The sequence below is a fragment of the Rattus norvegicus genome, chromosome 3, assembly GCF_021556685.1.
Source record: "Rattus norvegicus strain SHRSP/BbbUtx chromosome 3, alternate assembly SHRSP_T2T, whole genome shotgun sequence".
Classification (NCBI taxonomy): domain Eukaryota; kingdom Metazoa; phylum Chordata; class Mammalia; order Rodentia; family Muridae; genus Rattus; species Rattus norvegicus.
Window position 1 is genome coordinate 113,828,511 of NC_141536.1, and position 14,615 is coordinate 113,843,125.

Below are 14,615 nucleotides of genomic sequence, written 5' to 3' on the forward strand. Positions count from 1 at the left end.
TTGATGACTTTTAATTGAAAATTGATTTTATTTGATATTAGAATGGCTACTCCAGCTTGCTTCTTCTGACCATTTGCTTGGAAAGTTGTTTTCCAGCCCTTCACTCTGAGGTAGTGTCTGTCTTTGTCTCTGAGGTGTGTTTCCTGTAGGCAGCAGAATGCAGGGTCCTCATTGCGTATCCAGTTTGTTAATCTATGTCTTTTTATTGGGGAGTTGAGGCCATTGATGTTGAGAGATATTAAGGAATAGTGATTATTGCTTCCTGTTATATTCATATTTGGATGTGAGGTTATGTTTGTGTGCTTTTCTTCTCTTTGTTTTGTTGCCAAGATGATTAGTTTCTTGCTTCTTCTAGGGTATAGCTTGCCTCCTTATGTTGGGCTTTACCCTTTATTATCCTTTGTAGTGCTGGATTTGTAGAAAGATATTGTGTAAATTTGGTTTTGTCATGGAATATCTTGGTTTCTCCATCTATGTTAATTGAGAGTTTTGCAGGATACAGTAACCTGGGCTGGCATTTGTGTTCTCTTAGGGTCTGTATGACATCTGTCCAGGATCTTCTGGCCTTCATAGTTTCTGGCGAAAAGTCTGGTGTGATTCTGATAGGTCTGCCTTTATATGTTACTTGACCTTTTTCCCTTACTGCTTTTAATATTCTTTCTTTATTTTGTGCGTTTGGTGTTTTGACAATTATGTGACGGGAGGTGTTTCTTTTCTGGTCCAATCTATTTGGAGTTCTGTAGGCTTCTTGTATGCCTATGGGTATCTCTTTTTTTAGGTTAGGGAAGTTTTCTTCTATGATTTTGTGGAAGATATTTACTGGTCCTTTGAGCTGGGAGTCTTCACTCTCTTCTATACCTATTATCCTTAGGTTTGATCTTCTCATTGAGTCCTGGATTTCCTGTATGTTTTGGACCAGTAGCTTTTTCCACTTTACATTATCTTTGACAGTTGAGTCAATGATTTCTATGGAATCTTCTGCTCCCGAGATTCTCTCTTCCATCTCTTGTATTCTGTTGGTGAAGCTTGTATCTACAGCTCCTTGTCTTTTCTTTTGATTTTCTATGTCCAGGGTTGTTTCCATGTGTTCTTTCTTGATTGCTTCTATTTTCATTTTTAATTCCTTCAACTGTTTGATTGTGTTTTCCTGGAATTCTTTCAGGGATTTTTGCGATTCCTCTCTGTAGGCTTCTACTTGTTCTCTAAGGGAGTTCTTTATGTCTTTCTTGAAGTCCTCCAGCATCATGATCAAATATGATTTTGAAACTAGATCTTGCTTTTCTGGTGTGTTTGGATATTCCGTGTTTGCTTTGGTGGGAGAATTGGGCTCCGATGATGCCATGTAGTCTTGGTTTCTGTTGCTTGGGTTCCTGCGCTTGCCTCTCGCCATCAGATTATCTCTAGTGTTACTTTGTTCTGCTATTTCTGACCGTGGCTAGACTGTCCTATAAGCCTGTGTGTCAGGAGTGCTGTAGACCTGTTTTCCTGTTTTCTTTCAGCCAGTTATGGGGACAGAGTGTTCTGCTTTCGGGCGTGTAGTTTTTCCTCTCTACAGGTCTTCAGCTGTTCCTGTGGGCCTGTGTCTTGAGTTCACCAGGCAGGTTTCTTTTTTTTTTTTTTTTTTTTTTTTCGGAGCTGGGGACCGAACCCAGGGCCTTGCGCTTCCTAGGCAAGCGCTCTACCACTGAGCTAAATCCCCAACCCCTATCCAGGCAGGTTTCTTGCAGGGGAAAAGTTGGTCCTACCTGTGGTTCCAAGGCTCAAGTTTGCTCGTGGGGTACTGCCTAAGTCCTCTCCGCGGCGGCAGCAACCAGGAAGATCTGCGCCGCTCCCTCCGGGAGCCTCCGTGCACCAGGGTTCCAGATGACGTTTGGTGTTTTCCTCTGGCGTCTGGATGTGCACAGAGTGCAGTCTCTTCTGGTTTCCCAGGCGTGTCTGCCTCTCTGAAGGTTCAGCTCTCCCTCCCACGGGATTTGGGTGCAGAGAACTGTTTATCCGGTCTGTTTCCTTCAGGTTCCGGCGGTGTCTCAGGCGCAGGGGTCCTGCCGCTCCTGGGCCCTCCCCTACGGGAACCCAGAGGCCTTATACAGTTGCCTCTTGGGCCAGGGATGTGGGCAGGGGTGGGCAGTGTTGGTGGTCTCCTCCGCTCTGCAGCCTCAGGAGTGCCCACCTGATCAGGCAGTGAGGTCTCTCTCCCACGGGGTTTGGGAGCAGAGAGCTGCTGCGGGCCGGGATCCGCGGGTTGAAAATTTAATTTTTAAAGGTCACTTTTCTTTTTTACAATTTTATTTTTATGTTAATACATGTTTCCATGTATGTGAATCACATATGTCCCTAGTGCCCAAGAAAGTCAGAAAAAGGTATCAGATTCCCTGGAACTGGAATTACAAATAATTGTGAGATATCATGTGAATGCTGGAAACAAAACCCATGTCCTCTACAAAAATAGTCAGTGCTCTTATCTGCTGAGCCATTTCTCCAGCCTCCAAAGGACATGCCTTTACCACTACCAAAGGAGCAGACTACCATTCTTTTACCAGTTTATCAGTAGTTAGAAGTGACAAGACTTTAAAGTAGAGTCAGCAAGTGTTTTGGCAAACGTTTGAGACAAGCATTAACATTTGGGCTGTGTGTGGTATGTACTTACTAGTCTTTGTTACAAGTATAGACAAATGAATGTGGCTATATGCAAATAAATCTTTATTCACAAGAAGAATTACCTAAGCTGGATCTGGCACACAGCTTTGCAAACTTTTGTCCTAAAGTGTGTATTTTAAAGGCCTGAATGGCAACCAAAAAGATTAAGATATTTTTATCAATGAAAATTACCAAAGATTACATAGAGTAACAGAAGAATCAAATATTTATACTAATTTGTTATTCCAAATGCCAAACTGATATGAAAGATTGGCAAACACTAAATAAAATTGATAGTGTTCATATTACCTGTATTTACTCCTCCAGTTAAAATCCAAGCTCCGGTTGTAACTGCAGCTTTAATAAGACCCTTTCCAAGCAACTGCTTGATTCTTGGATGAAGTTCAAATTTCTGCATGCCTCCATGTACAGAAATAACAAGTTTGGGTAACTCCATTTGCCATTCTTTAAGCAGAAGTTGCAGAATGATTTCAGGTTTGGTATCATATGATAGTCTCACATACTAAAACAAACAAAGGGCCAAAATAACTATGTTCGCAGATTTAATAATGTAACATCTGATAATCAAAAAAAATATACTTAAGTTAGATCATGTAAGAAGTATTCATGGGCCATTATCAAAATACTTACACTCCTAGAAATAAAAATAGCAAATGGCTTTTAAATTTGGAAAAATTCCTGATATTTATAATACTAGCATTGTAATTCACCAAAATCAAAATAAAGATGTCAATTTATCTATTTATACTCGATTATCAATTAACCCAACATTTAGTGCCCTGTTTAACTATGAATACAACCAAGAGTAAGAGGCATTAGGACAAATTGCATTTGTTTTTGGAATCAGTCAGGTACAAAAGCAGTAAGAATTTGTGGAAAATAAGAAAACTTGGAGAAGAGCATGATGTCTTAATACAAAGAGAAGGATGCAAAGGTTATAAAATTACTAAAATTACATTACAGAATTTAAAAATATGCAATATTTAAATATTTGCCAACAAATGCACATAAGTCACAAGAGAAAAAATGGAGTTACAGATGTTCTAAAAGTCCTTACATTGTTGAGTGGTAAAAGCGAGGAGATAATTTTTAACAGAGAGCAGTAAGTTCAAACTGTACTTTATAACAAGATCACACTAAAGAAACAGAAGAATAATGTATGAATAAAAGGAAACAAATTGGGCTGGAGAGATGGCTCAGTGGTTAAGAGCTCTGACTGCTCTTCCAGAGGTCCTGAGTTCAAATCCCAGCAACCACATGGCGGCTCACAACCATCTGTAATGAGATCTGATGCCCTCTTCTGGCGTGTTTGAAGACAGCAACTGTCTAGTTATATATAATAAATAAATAAATCTTAAAAAATAAAAAAAAGGAACCCAATCAAAATAAGACAAGAAAATAAAGAAAAAAAAGGAAGACAAGTAGATAGCTAATACTACAATGCTTAAACTTAAACTCAAATACAAAGATTTGATTTTAAAAGACCATCTATACATGCTACCACTTTGGGGGATTTGATTTTTTAGCACATAGGGTTTTCCCATACTGCTTAGCCTGATCCCAAAAGTGGGTTCAATAATCCTTGTACTTTGGCTTCTCAGGTAGCAGGATGTCAGGCATATGTCACAATGCCTAAAAAAATGAGTCCTTTTATCTTAAGAAAATGTTAGGGGGTTGGGGATTTAGCTCACTGGTAGAGCGCTTGCCTAGCAAGCGCAAGGCCCTGGGTTCGGTTCCCAGCTCCGAAGAAAAAGAAAAAAGAAAAAAAAAGAAAATGTTAAAAGAGAAAGAAAGTGTAGGATGATGTCATTATACAGGTGAAGGTGGGTATAGGATAGAACAAGGCCTGTCATTAGACAAGAAGGAAGAATGGGTAGGAGAAACGTTTTAAAGAGGGGGAAGAGATGGGAGTGAGAGAGGAGGAGAAGCAGCCGAGAGAACATGGAGGCCGATGTTAAGATTCCTCTCTGCACACTTACAGCTTGTTATGAATATTCTTAAAGGATGGATGTGTACAAGGCTTTGTATGTCTAGATGGGCAATTATATCTTACCAATTGGATCAGAGGTTATTGTGTTGTGTGTTCTTTCATGTGGTAATTTAATTGAATTCAAGAGAGCCTGTGGTGGCTGGAGACACTGGGCCGCCATGGAATTGGGATGCGTATGTCTGGCATGGTGGCAACCTGCCTTGGGAACTAGACAGGTAGAGAGATTGTTGCCAGGCTCAGAGAGTAGCCATCAGCAGTGTGACATATGGGATGGAGCAAAGCAGGTGAGGGGCTTGGCTGACTGAGGTTAAAATATCCAACGGATGTCATGGGCACTATGGTGCCAGATCTAGTGTGGGATAAAAGACAAAATTATTTTAACAGCAACATTAATTTAACAGCAATAGAAAAGAAAGGAGATTTAACTCTCAGAAAACAGATTCTGACAATAAACATGAAATTAAGACTTTTTATAATGATGATCTGATCCACAAAATACAGTAATTCTGTATTTATGTCAACCTATGTTAAGAACTTTAATATATGCACTGCACCTTACTCTGTTTTGGTATTACACATATTACAAAATAAACTAAATAAAAAACAAATCCAGTAAGTGACATACCTTAGCTCTGTAGGAATGAGAACCCCCTTGAAAATTGATGACTCCATAAGCATCTGTTGGGCTCTGCTCCGTGTGCTTTTCCACAGACCATTCTTCTATTGCCTGGTTAAAGTGTTCACCCAATTTCACATCTGAGTATTTTGTGGCAAGACTTGCAGTAAAGCATGCATGCTGCTTGACCAAACGACCACAGAAACATCTAAAGGGAAAAAGTTAAGAGTTTATAATGAGACTTTTCAAAAAATTAAGAGTGAAAGGAAAGTAGGTAGGAAGAGTAATAAAACACCTATGGTGTGAAAGTAACATGGGAAGACTGGCAACAAAAGGGCTTCAAGTCAGGATGGGAAACAGGGATATGAGAAGAGGAGGATGGGGGTGGAGGGCACAACCCAAACTAAGTATGACTGTCAATGCTGCCAGGAAACTTGCTAATCTGTAAGCTAATTAGAAAGTAAATTTTAAAATTAAGTTATTGAAAAATGGAATTTAAATGAATGAACATAAAAATAGTTTGACATTTTAATTTTAGGGTATCTATAAGTAGATATTTTTACCACAGTATAGGAATAAGTACATTGGTGTATTAATAATGAAACTGTAATGTAAACAATAAATAAAATGTGGTACAACTACATAAGAGAAATATTTGCTACATAATGAGATGAAATTTGAGTAGACACAATAATGGGTAGAATTTATGTTGCCTGTGACCTAAGCCAAACACTACAATGAATGTATGACTCCAGGACTACAGAATTCAAGAAAACCAAACTAATCTACCAAGTCACCAAAGGGTGATAAATCATTGCCTGAGGCCAGGAGCACAAAGAGTGATGGTGTGCTACCTAAAGTACCTACTGGACCATTACTGTAAGAAACAAAACACAAGAGCTGTGCAATACGGAAACCACAGCAGAGTTTAAAATTGATAAAGCAAAAGTGATCCCAGGAAAAGAGTTCTAAATGCATGCAGGCAGACCATCTGTATAGGAACAATTCTGAAATTCATCCAGCGCACAGAATAGTTTGCACAGCTAGAATGAACAAACAGCCTTCTGATATATAAGTCCTAGAACAGGCTTTTCAGAAGAGTTTTGTCAGGCTGGAGAGATGGCTCAGTGGTTAAGAGGACTGACTGTTCTCCCAGAGGTCCTGAGTTCAATTCTAAGCAACCACATGATGGTTCACAACCATCTAAAAGAGATCCAATGCCCTCTTCTGGTGTGTCTGAAGACAGCTCAATGTATTTATATACATTAAAAAAAAAAGTAGAGTTTGACTAATGAACCTAAATTAGACTTAAATAGTACAAGTACTAAAATCAAAAGCAAAACTTCAAAGGACCAACCTGAAACAAATTCACCTAATTGCTTGTTAAAGTAAGCCCAAAATCTAACCCCTCCAAATCTTAAAATTCACTATGTACAGTACTCATCAAAACTTCTCATCATGAAGCCACACATGCTGCCCCACAAGTATTGGGAGAACAAGGAAAGATGACCATGTTTGAGGCTTGCAGGGTATATGCAATAACTCATCAAAAACAAAACAAACATCAACAAAACTGAAAACATGTTTAACATGTTTATCCTAGGCATGTAATGAAGTAAAAGGTATTATTAAAGGAAATAAACATCATTAAATAAAATTAAAATGACAGATGATATAAAACAAGTATTATAAAGATCCAAATATTAAAAATATGCCACAGATAGTTAAGGAAATGTGAACACAAGGAAGGAGAACTGAAAGACATCTCAAAAGTTAGAATGACATCAAATAGTTCAACGCATAAAATTCGAGCCTTAAAAAGAAATGGGAATACAAATTTAGAAGACATTGAAAAAAAAGTTTGAAATTTCTTGAATTTTGAAAATTCTTGAGTCCATGTATCTCAGCAGTAAAAAAAACTATACTATGGCCAGGAGTAGTCATACATATCTTTAATTCCAACACTTAAGTGTCAGAGGCAGGGGCTGGAGAGATGGCTCAATGGTTAAGAGCACTGACTGCTCTTCCAGATGTCCTGAATTCAATTCCCAGCAACCACATGGTAGCTCACAGTCATCTGTAATAGCATCTGATGCCCTCTTCCAGTATGTCTGAAGATACTACAATGCACTCATATGAACAAAATAAATTTAAAAAAAAGTCAAGAGGCAGGCAGATCTCTGAGTTCCAGGACAGCCAGAGCTACAGAGAGAACTTATCTCAAAACAAAAATTACTACACTGCTGAAAACCAACGGTAAGGGAAATAAGTCTTTAAACAAGCTAGAATAAAAAGGAAACAAAAGAAAGGAATTGATAGATCGGGCAAGGTGTGATACACATAACTGTAAGTCCGACACTTGGGAAATGGAGGCAAGAGAGTAGAAAATCTCAGCCTCGGTCCAAGTGTTTGAAGCCAGCATGGACTACATGAGATTTCTGTCTTCAACAAAGACAACAAACACGAAAAAGAATGATGGCTGCAAAGGGAGAGAGGAGAAGAAAATCTAGCATGTTAATTTTTTGTGTATGAGTGTTTATCTGAATTATGTATGTGTACCACATGCAAGCAATGTCAAAGATGCTGAAGGCAGACGCTGGATCCCCTGGAACAAGAGCTAAAGACAGTTGTGAGCTGCCATTTGGCTGTTGGGAATCAAACTTGGGTTCTCTAGAAAAACAGCCAGTGTTCTTAACCAAGGATTCATCTCTCCAGCTTGCATCTAACCTCTTAATAAAAAAATCAGAAGATATACTATATATTAAGCATAAATGACCTAGTCCCTACTCATTTCTAATTGGTTTGAGGTTTTGGGTTTTGGTTTTTTTTTTTTTTTTGGGGGGGGGGGGGATTACTGTGTAGCCCTGGACAGGCTAACCTTGAGATGAGAGAGATCTGCCTGCCTCTGTCTCCTGAATGCTGGTAGCCCAGACTACCAACCGCATTCTATTTTTTACACTGTAGTTTCCTAATAGAGCCATGGGTCATTAACTGTCAGATCTTCCCACAGCCTGTTTTGCTTGTCAGAATCCCCTGTTCCTTCTTCCCTCTCTTCTCAACTAACTCTCACTCTCAGAGCCTTACTCTGGTAGCTTTAAGTTTGAAACAGAACTGTCAAATATTTGAGTAAAAATCCTGCAAATATAATAACACCAATTTTTTTACACTGTGCCATACCTGGTGTTTCTTAAATATTAGTCAAGTTTATTTTTCAAATGTGCTGTAGTATATAATAAACTCACCTGACAAGTTGCTGACAAATCTGACATCCTGGAAGACATCTATAAAATGTAGAAAGGTAAATTACTAGTTCAAGAAAAAAACATTTATTTTAAAGTAAATAATAGTAAGTTCATTAAAAAGTATAAAACAAAATCTAAACATATATCTTTAATAAATTCCATAGGTCATACATACCTTGGTTTATACATTTAACTAACCTTTTAAATTTGCATAGAATTGTTTTAAGTATTTTTAATTTTGAAATAAAACCAAGAAACAATAGAGTAAAATGACAAATTAAATGCAAAATCACATTTACATGTAGGAAAAATCTGCAATAAGACATAAACACAAATTTTAAGAAAAGAAAGTTAGTTTCCCTAGTAGAGCATCCTCAAATCAATTTGTTAACATTTAACATAAAAATGGAAAAATATGAACAGATTTAACAGTAAAGACATACATATATGAAAGACCCAGGAAAATTTTAATATTTAAATAGTTTCATGAAAACATAAGGAAGTCCTCTCTGTGGGTTGGGGATTTAGCTCAGTGGTAGAGCGCTTGCCTAGCAAGCACAACGCCCTGGGTTCAGTCCCCAGCTCAAAAAAAAAAGGAAGTCCTATCTGCTGGAGAAATATATATCAATATTTTTATGGACATCAATTTGATAATACTTGTCAAAATTAAAAGTATCCATTGCTCACACTCTAACCCAAATTCTAAAGGTATGGGCCAGGTTTGTGGATATAACTCAGTGATAGAGCACCTGTCTAACAGGCATAAATAAAACTCTGGGTTCAACTCCTCAGCACTGATAACCAAAAAGCATTTAAAAAATTTTTTTTTTATTTTATTTATATGAGTACACTGTAGCTGTCTTCAGACACACCAGAAGAGGGCATCAGATCCCATTACAGATGGTTGTGAGCCACCATGTGGTTGCTGGAAATTGAACTCAGGACCTCTGGAAGAGCAGACAGTGCTCTTAACCACTGAGCCATCTCTGTAGTCCCAAAAAGCATTTAAAAAGCATGTGCTAAAATCTGTTTAAAGTATCTGAAGTATAGGTAAAAAATGAAAATACATTATAGCATTTCTAACAAAGAAAAACAAAATATAACTAAAATATCCATCAATAAAGTATACTGTACTAACACAAATGATTTAGACATACAACACATAACATGCAACAAATGAATATAAAGTACTAAGCTGGAGATAGAGCTCGGCGGTAGAGTACATGTTAACATGTGTAAGGCTTAAGAGTTCTATCCTAGTACCACTAAAAAAGTACAGGGTGGGGGTTGGGGATTTAGCTCAGTGGTAGAGCGCTTGCCTAGGAAGCGCAAGGCCCTGGGTTCGGTCCCCAGCTCCGAAAAAAAAAAAAAAAAAAAGTACGGTGTGTGTGTGTGTGTGTGTGTGTGTGTGTGTGTGTGTGTGTGTCTGTCTGTCTGTCTGTCTGTCTGTCTGTCGTCTGTCTGTGTCTGTGTGTCTGTGCCAGGTGTGATAGTGCATGTGGGAGACAGAAGGATGTCTGTAAGCTCTAGGTCAGCTTGGTCTACATAGCCAGGTGTCAGGCCCGTGAGGCTATACAGTAAGACCCTGTCTCAAGAAGAAAACAGACAGAAAGAATGAAGCAATGGTCTCCAAGATAAGTAATAAACATAATACATTAAACAGTGTAAACTTTACAGTTGAGAAGAAGGTTATATATACCTCTGCTTGGACATGCAAAGACTATTTCTAGAAGGTATGGGAGACAGTGTATGCATATGATTATGCAAGAGTGAAGGCCAAAAAGACTTCCTGGATCACTTCTCCACCTTTTTATCTTTATATGTATAGGTGTTTTCCCCTGAATGTCTGTCTGTGGACATGTATATAATGCCCCTGGAAGTCAAAAAAGGGAGCTAGATCACTTGGTACTGGAGTTGTAAATCATTGTGAGCTAACGTGGAAGCTGGGATTTGAACCAGGATCTTCCAGAAGAACAGTGAGTGCTCTTAACCAGTGAGCCATCTCTCCAGCCTTCCACATCGATGTTTTGTTTGTTTGTTTTGTTTTTTGTTTTTGTTTTTTTGATACAGGGTCTCTTTCATTGAACCTGGGGTTGCTGTTATAGCTAGACTAACTGGTCAATATGGCCCCTGGATATGTCTATTTTGGCTTACCACAGTGCTAAGAATACAGGCATATGATACCACACTTAGCTTTTAGATGAATGCTAGGGAGCTGAACTGAGAATGACTGTACTTTATCCAGGTCTCTCTCTCTCTCTCGAAGTTATGTCAAGGAATGGACAGTACCAGAATATTTTGTGAAGTTATGACTAAAAAACGGTAGTAAGAAAGGCGACTTTCACTTAAAGTATTTGTAACAGGTCGTTGTTCCTTTAATGTCTGGCAAGTGCTTATATTATTTCTACTTCAGAGTAAATTTAACAATATCACAAGAAAAAATTCCCCAACACTTATACAATCTATTGTTTTTGTTTGTGGGCAAAGGGTCTCACAATGTAGTTGTCTTAGATAGACTGGAAACTGATTATATAGACCAAACTGGAAACTGATTATATAGACCAAATTGGCCTAGAACTCAGAACCCACATCTCTGTCTCCCACGTGCTAAGATTAAATAAAGGCTTGCATCACCACACCCAATCACCTCTTCTGAGTTTTGTTGATTATGATGGTGTTTTGGGGGAAGGGTTTTTGGGTTTTCTGTTTCTGTTTTTTTTGTTTTTTTTTTTTTGGTTCTTTTTTTCAGAGCTGGAGACCGAACCCAGGGCCTTGCGCTTCCTAGGCAAGCGCTCTACCACTGAGCTAAATCCCCAACCCCTGTTTTTTTTGTTTTTACAGTTTCTCTGTATAGCCTTGGCTGTGCTAGAACTCACTCTGTAGACCAGTCTCTGCCTCTGGAGTGCTGGGGTTAAAGGCAAGTACCACCGCCATTAGCTCTGAATCTACTGTTTTTAAATAATAGCAAAAATCATATTTTTCTGGAAGAAAATGGTGCCTTAGAACCAAGATCCTAAATATTAACCCACTGTGTTACCTGTGATATAACAATAACATATCTTTTTTTTTTCTTTTTTTTCCGGAACTGAGGACCGAACCCAGGGCCTAGCAAGCACTCTACCACTGAGCTAAATCCCCAACCCCAACAATAACATATCTTTAGTAAGCTACATTAGAAAAAATAATTACAAAAGTTAATTATTTCAGGGACATTAAGGCTATCTAATGATTGAAAGAATTAAAAACCTTTGCAGGGTCTGGGAAGTTGCCTCAGTCAGTATACTTCTTGTCACACAAACATGAAGACCTCAGTCTAGACTCCCACCATCAATACTGTGTGCCTGCAACCCTGGAGGGCACACAGGAAGGGTTCCTGTGATGGTTGGGATATACGTGGCCCAGGGAGTGTCACTATTTGGAGTTGTGGCTTTATTGGAGTAGGTGTGTCACTGTGAGTGTGGGCTTTAAGACCCTAGCTGCCTGGAAGCCTGTATTCTGCTAGCAGCCTTCAGATGAAGATGTAGAACTCTCAGTTCCTCCTACACCATGCCTACCTGCCTGGATGCTGGCATGCTTCTGCCTTGGTAATGGACTGAACCTCTGAACCTGTAAGCCAGCCCCAATTAAAGGTTGTCCTTATTTATAAGAGTTGTCTTGGTCATGGTGTCTGTTAGCAGCAGTGAAACCCTAACTAAGACAGCTCCCTACTACTTTGTACATCAGCCAGCTTGGCCACTTGGTGAGTTGTTTCAAAGGATGGATGGCTGCTGCATGTAGCTTAGACAATTATGATTCAGAAAAAGTTTGAGAACAGAAATTCTAGAGCACTGGGTACCTTGCTAAGTCTCTTCCCATTCTCAAGATAAAAACAATAACCTCAAATTATTATGTACATTTGTTTGCTAAATGTAAATAACAATAAATTTACATTTAAATTTCAATGTATGCTTACCTGTGAGGGTCTTTGGAGCTTGGTATAATATACACACACTCCCTCTTGGTCAAGGTGCTCTCTATCCAGGATTTCTGGGACTAAAAGAGAGTTTAAAGATGGTTAACGAATTTATCTGAGGAAGTAATTTTATAATAAAAACACAAAGACATGTATAGTATTTATTTTTGTTTTAAACCACTAAATTGTGATATATTATTCTCAGTGATGGTACACCTTCATCATTAAAATAATTCCACTTAAATCTGACATGATTTAACAGTGCTGTGCCAAAGGAAACAAACTGAATATGAGAGCCTCAGAATAAAACATAAGCCTCAAGAAGAATTAATGTGATCCTGAACCACTTACCACTTAAGAGTTAAAAGTGGGAGTTGGAGGCCCTGGGTTCGGTCCCCAGCTGGGGGGAGGGGGGGAGTGCAGGCCACATTTCACATTTAATTTAGAGAAAACAAAGCCCAGCCTAATCTCTCAGGGATTTCTGGAAAGCTTAGTGACACAGACTGGCTAATGGTGCTGTGATGCAAAGGAGCAGCAAGCAAAGTTCTAGTCAAAGGAAAGTCATCAGAAAAAACTGCTAAGCATCGACAGAAACAGAGTAGGCTATCTATGATCTACCCAGGCAGCAGCATATCTCATCTCATCTTGTAGGTTAAACAAGGCTGAGCTCTTAAGTACTTGGACGGGAGATACGGTAAGGGTAAGTTATTAACATTTAATCTACCAAATTCATGTGTCAATCTTATGATTAACCACAATCAGATTGTAAGTAAAAAAAATAAAATAAAAAGCAAAAACTCAGTGAGGAAAATGTCAATAACTCTAGATCACATAAGTTTAAATATACTTCTAACTAGGATATGCATATTAAAAGGTTTTAAACACAATAAACAAGTTCATTTTGATAAATATGTGCCCACTTCTGCATCCCACAGTAAAAAAAAAGATGCATTTACTTTCTTCAAACACAACATAGGAAATTCACAAAAAGTTATGGTATATTTATCCATAAGGATGAATCAACAAATATTCCGGCAATGTATATATTTATAAAATATACAGACTGATCACACTGTGATTAATAAATCAAATTAATCCTCAATATTTAAAATAAAGTACTTAGGAGTCAAAATAAAAACCACAAGTATCAAGTTAGGCCTTTAATCCCAGCACTTGGAAGGCAGGCAGATCTCTGAGTTCAAGGCCTTCCTTGTCCTATAGATAAGAGATCCAGAATAGCTGGGGCTACACAGAGAGAAACACTGTCTGGAAAAACCAACCAACCAAGAAGTAAACAAACACAAGTATCTAAAATTCTTAGATGTGAATAATGTGTCACATATTCTGTTCTAGTTTGCTTTCTTCTTGTGGTAACAAAAGCCCACAACCAAAACAACTCAAGGAAGAAAAGGTTTATTTAAGCCTACACTTCCAACTAAAAGTTCATTGCTGAGGAAAGTAAAGGCAGAAACTGAAGCAGAGATCATAGAGAAATGCTGTTTACAGTCTTATACAGCTATTCTAAGGACAGAACCACCCACAGTAGTCTGGGCCCTCCTGCAACGAGTACCCATTAAGAACATGCCTCACAGATATGTCCATAGGCCAATCTGAAGAAAGGAATTTAGTTGAGATTTCCTTTTCAGAGATGTGCAATCTTGACAACCGAGGCTATAAATGTGGTCTAAACTGTGTGAAGTGAGAGTATAGCCTTAGAGATTGGAGGAGGGAAAATGTGGGTGCCAGTGACAAAGAGTAGCCAAATGTCCAAAATAAAAAATATAATGGGGGCTAAGAGGTTGCTTGCAGTTAAAAGTTCTTGGCTTTCTTGAAGAGTACCTGAGTTCAGTTCCCAACATTCAGATCAGGTGGTTTACAACTGACTGTAATTCCCACTCCAGAGGACCTAGTACACTCTTCTGGCCTCTACCAGGACCACAAGTGGCACTGGTTCATACACACAAATTAAAAAAAAAAAAAATCAGTTTGTTAAGCCAAGCACAGTGAGGTACACATGTAATCCCAGTACTTGGCAGATAAGAGGATGGAGCACTGAGATCCAGGTGAGCTTGGCCTACCAAGTAAGACCCTGTTTCAGAACATACACACACTCCAAGAAAGAAAAAAAAAATGACAAAAAGGAACACTGAGCTAGTT

At 38.4% G+C, this 14,615-nt stretch overlaps 1 protein-coding gene across 4 annotated transcripts in view; it reads right to left on the reverse strand.

Moving 5' to 3' along the window:
• The window catches only part of Trpm7 (transient receptor potential cation channel, subfamily M, member 7), a 90,948-nt gene that overhangs the window by 61,618 nt on the left and 14,715 nt on the right, over nt 1–14,615 (reverse strand). For all 4 annotated transcript variants that reach the window (NM_053705.2, XM_087654380.1, XM_087654382.1 and 1 more), the window contains 4 exon segments: nt 2,947–3,160; nt 5,274–5,472; nt 8,507–8,545; nt 12,459–12,538. In NM_053705.2, the coding sequence (NP_446157.2) occupies nt 2,947–3,160; nt 5,274–5,472; nt 8,507–8,545; nt 12,459–12,538 (532 nt within the window).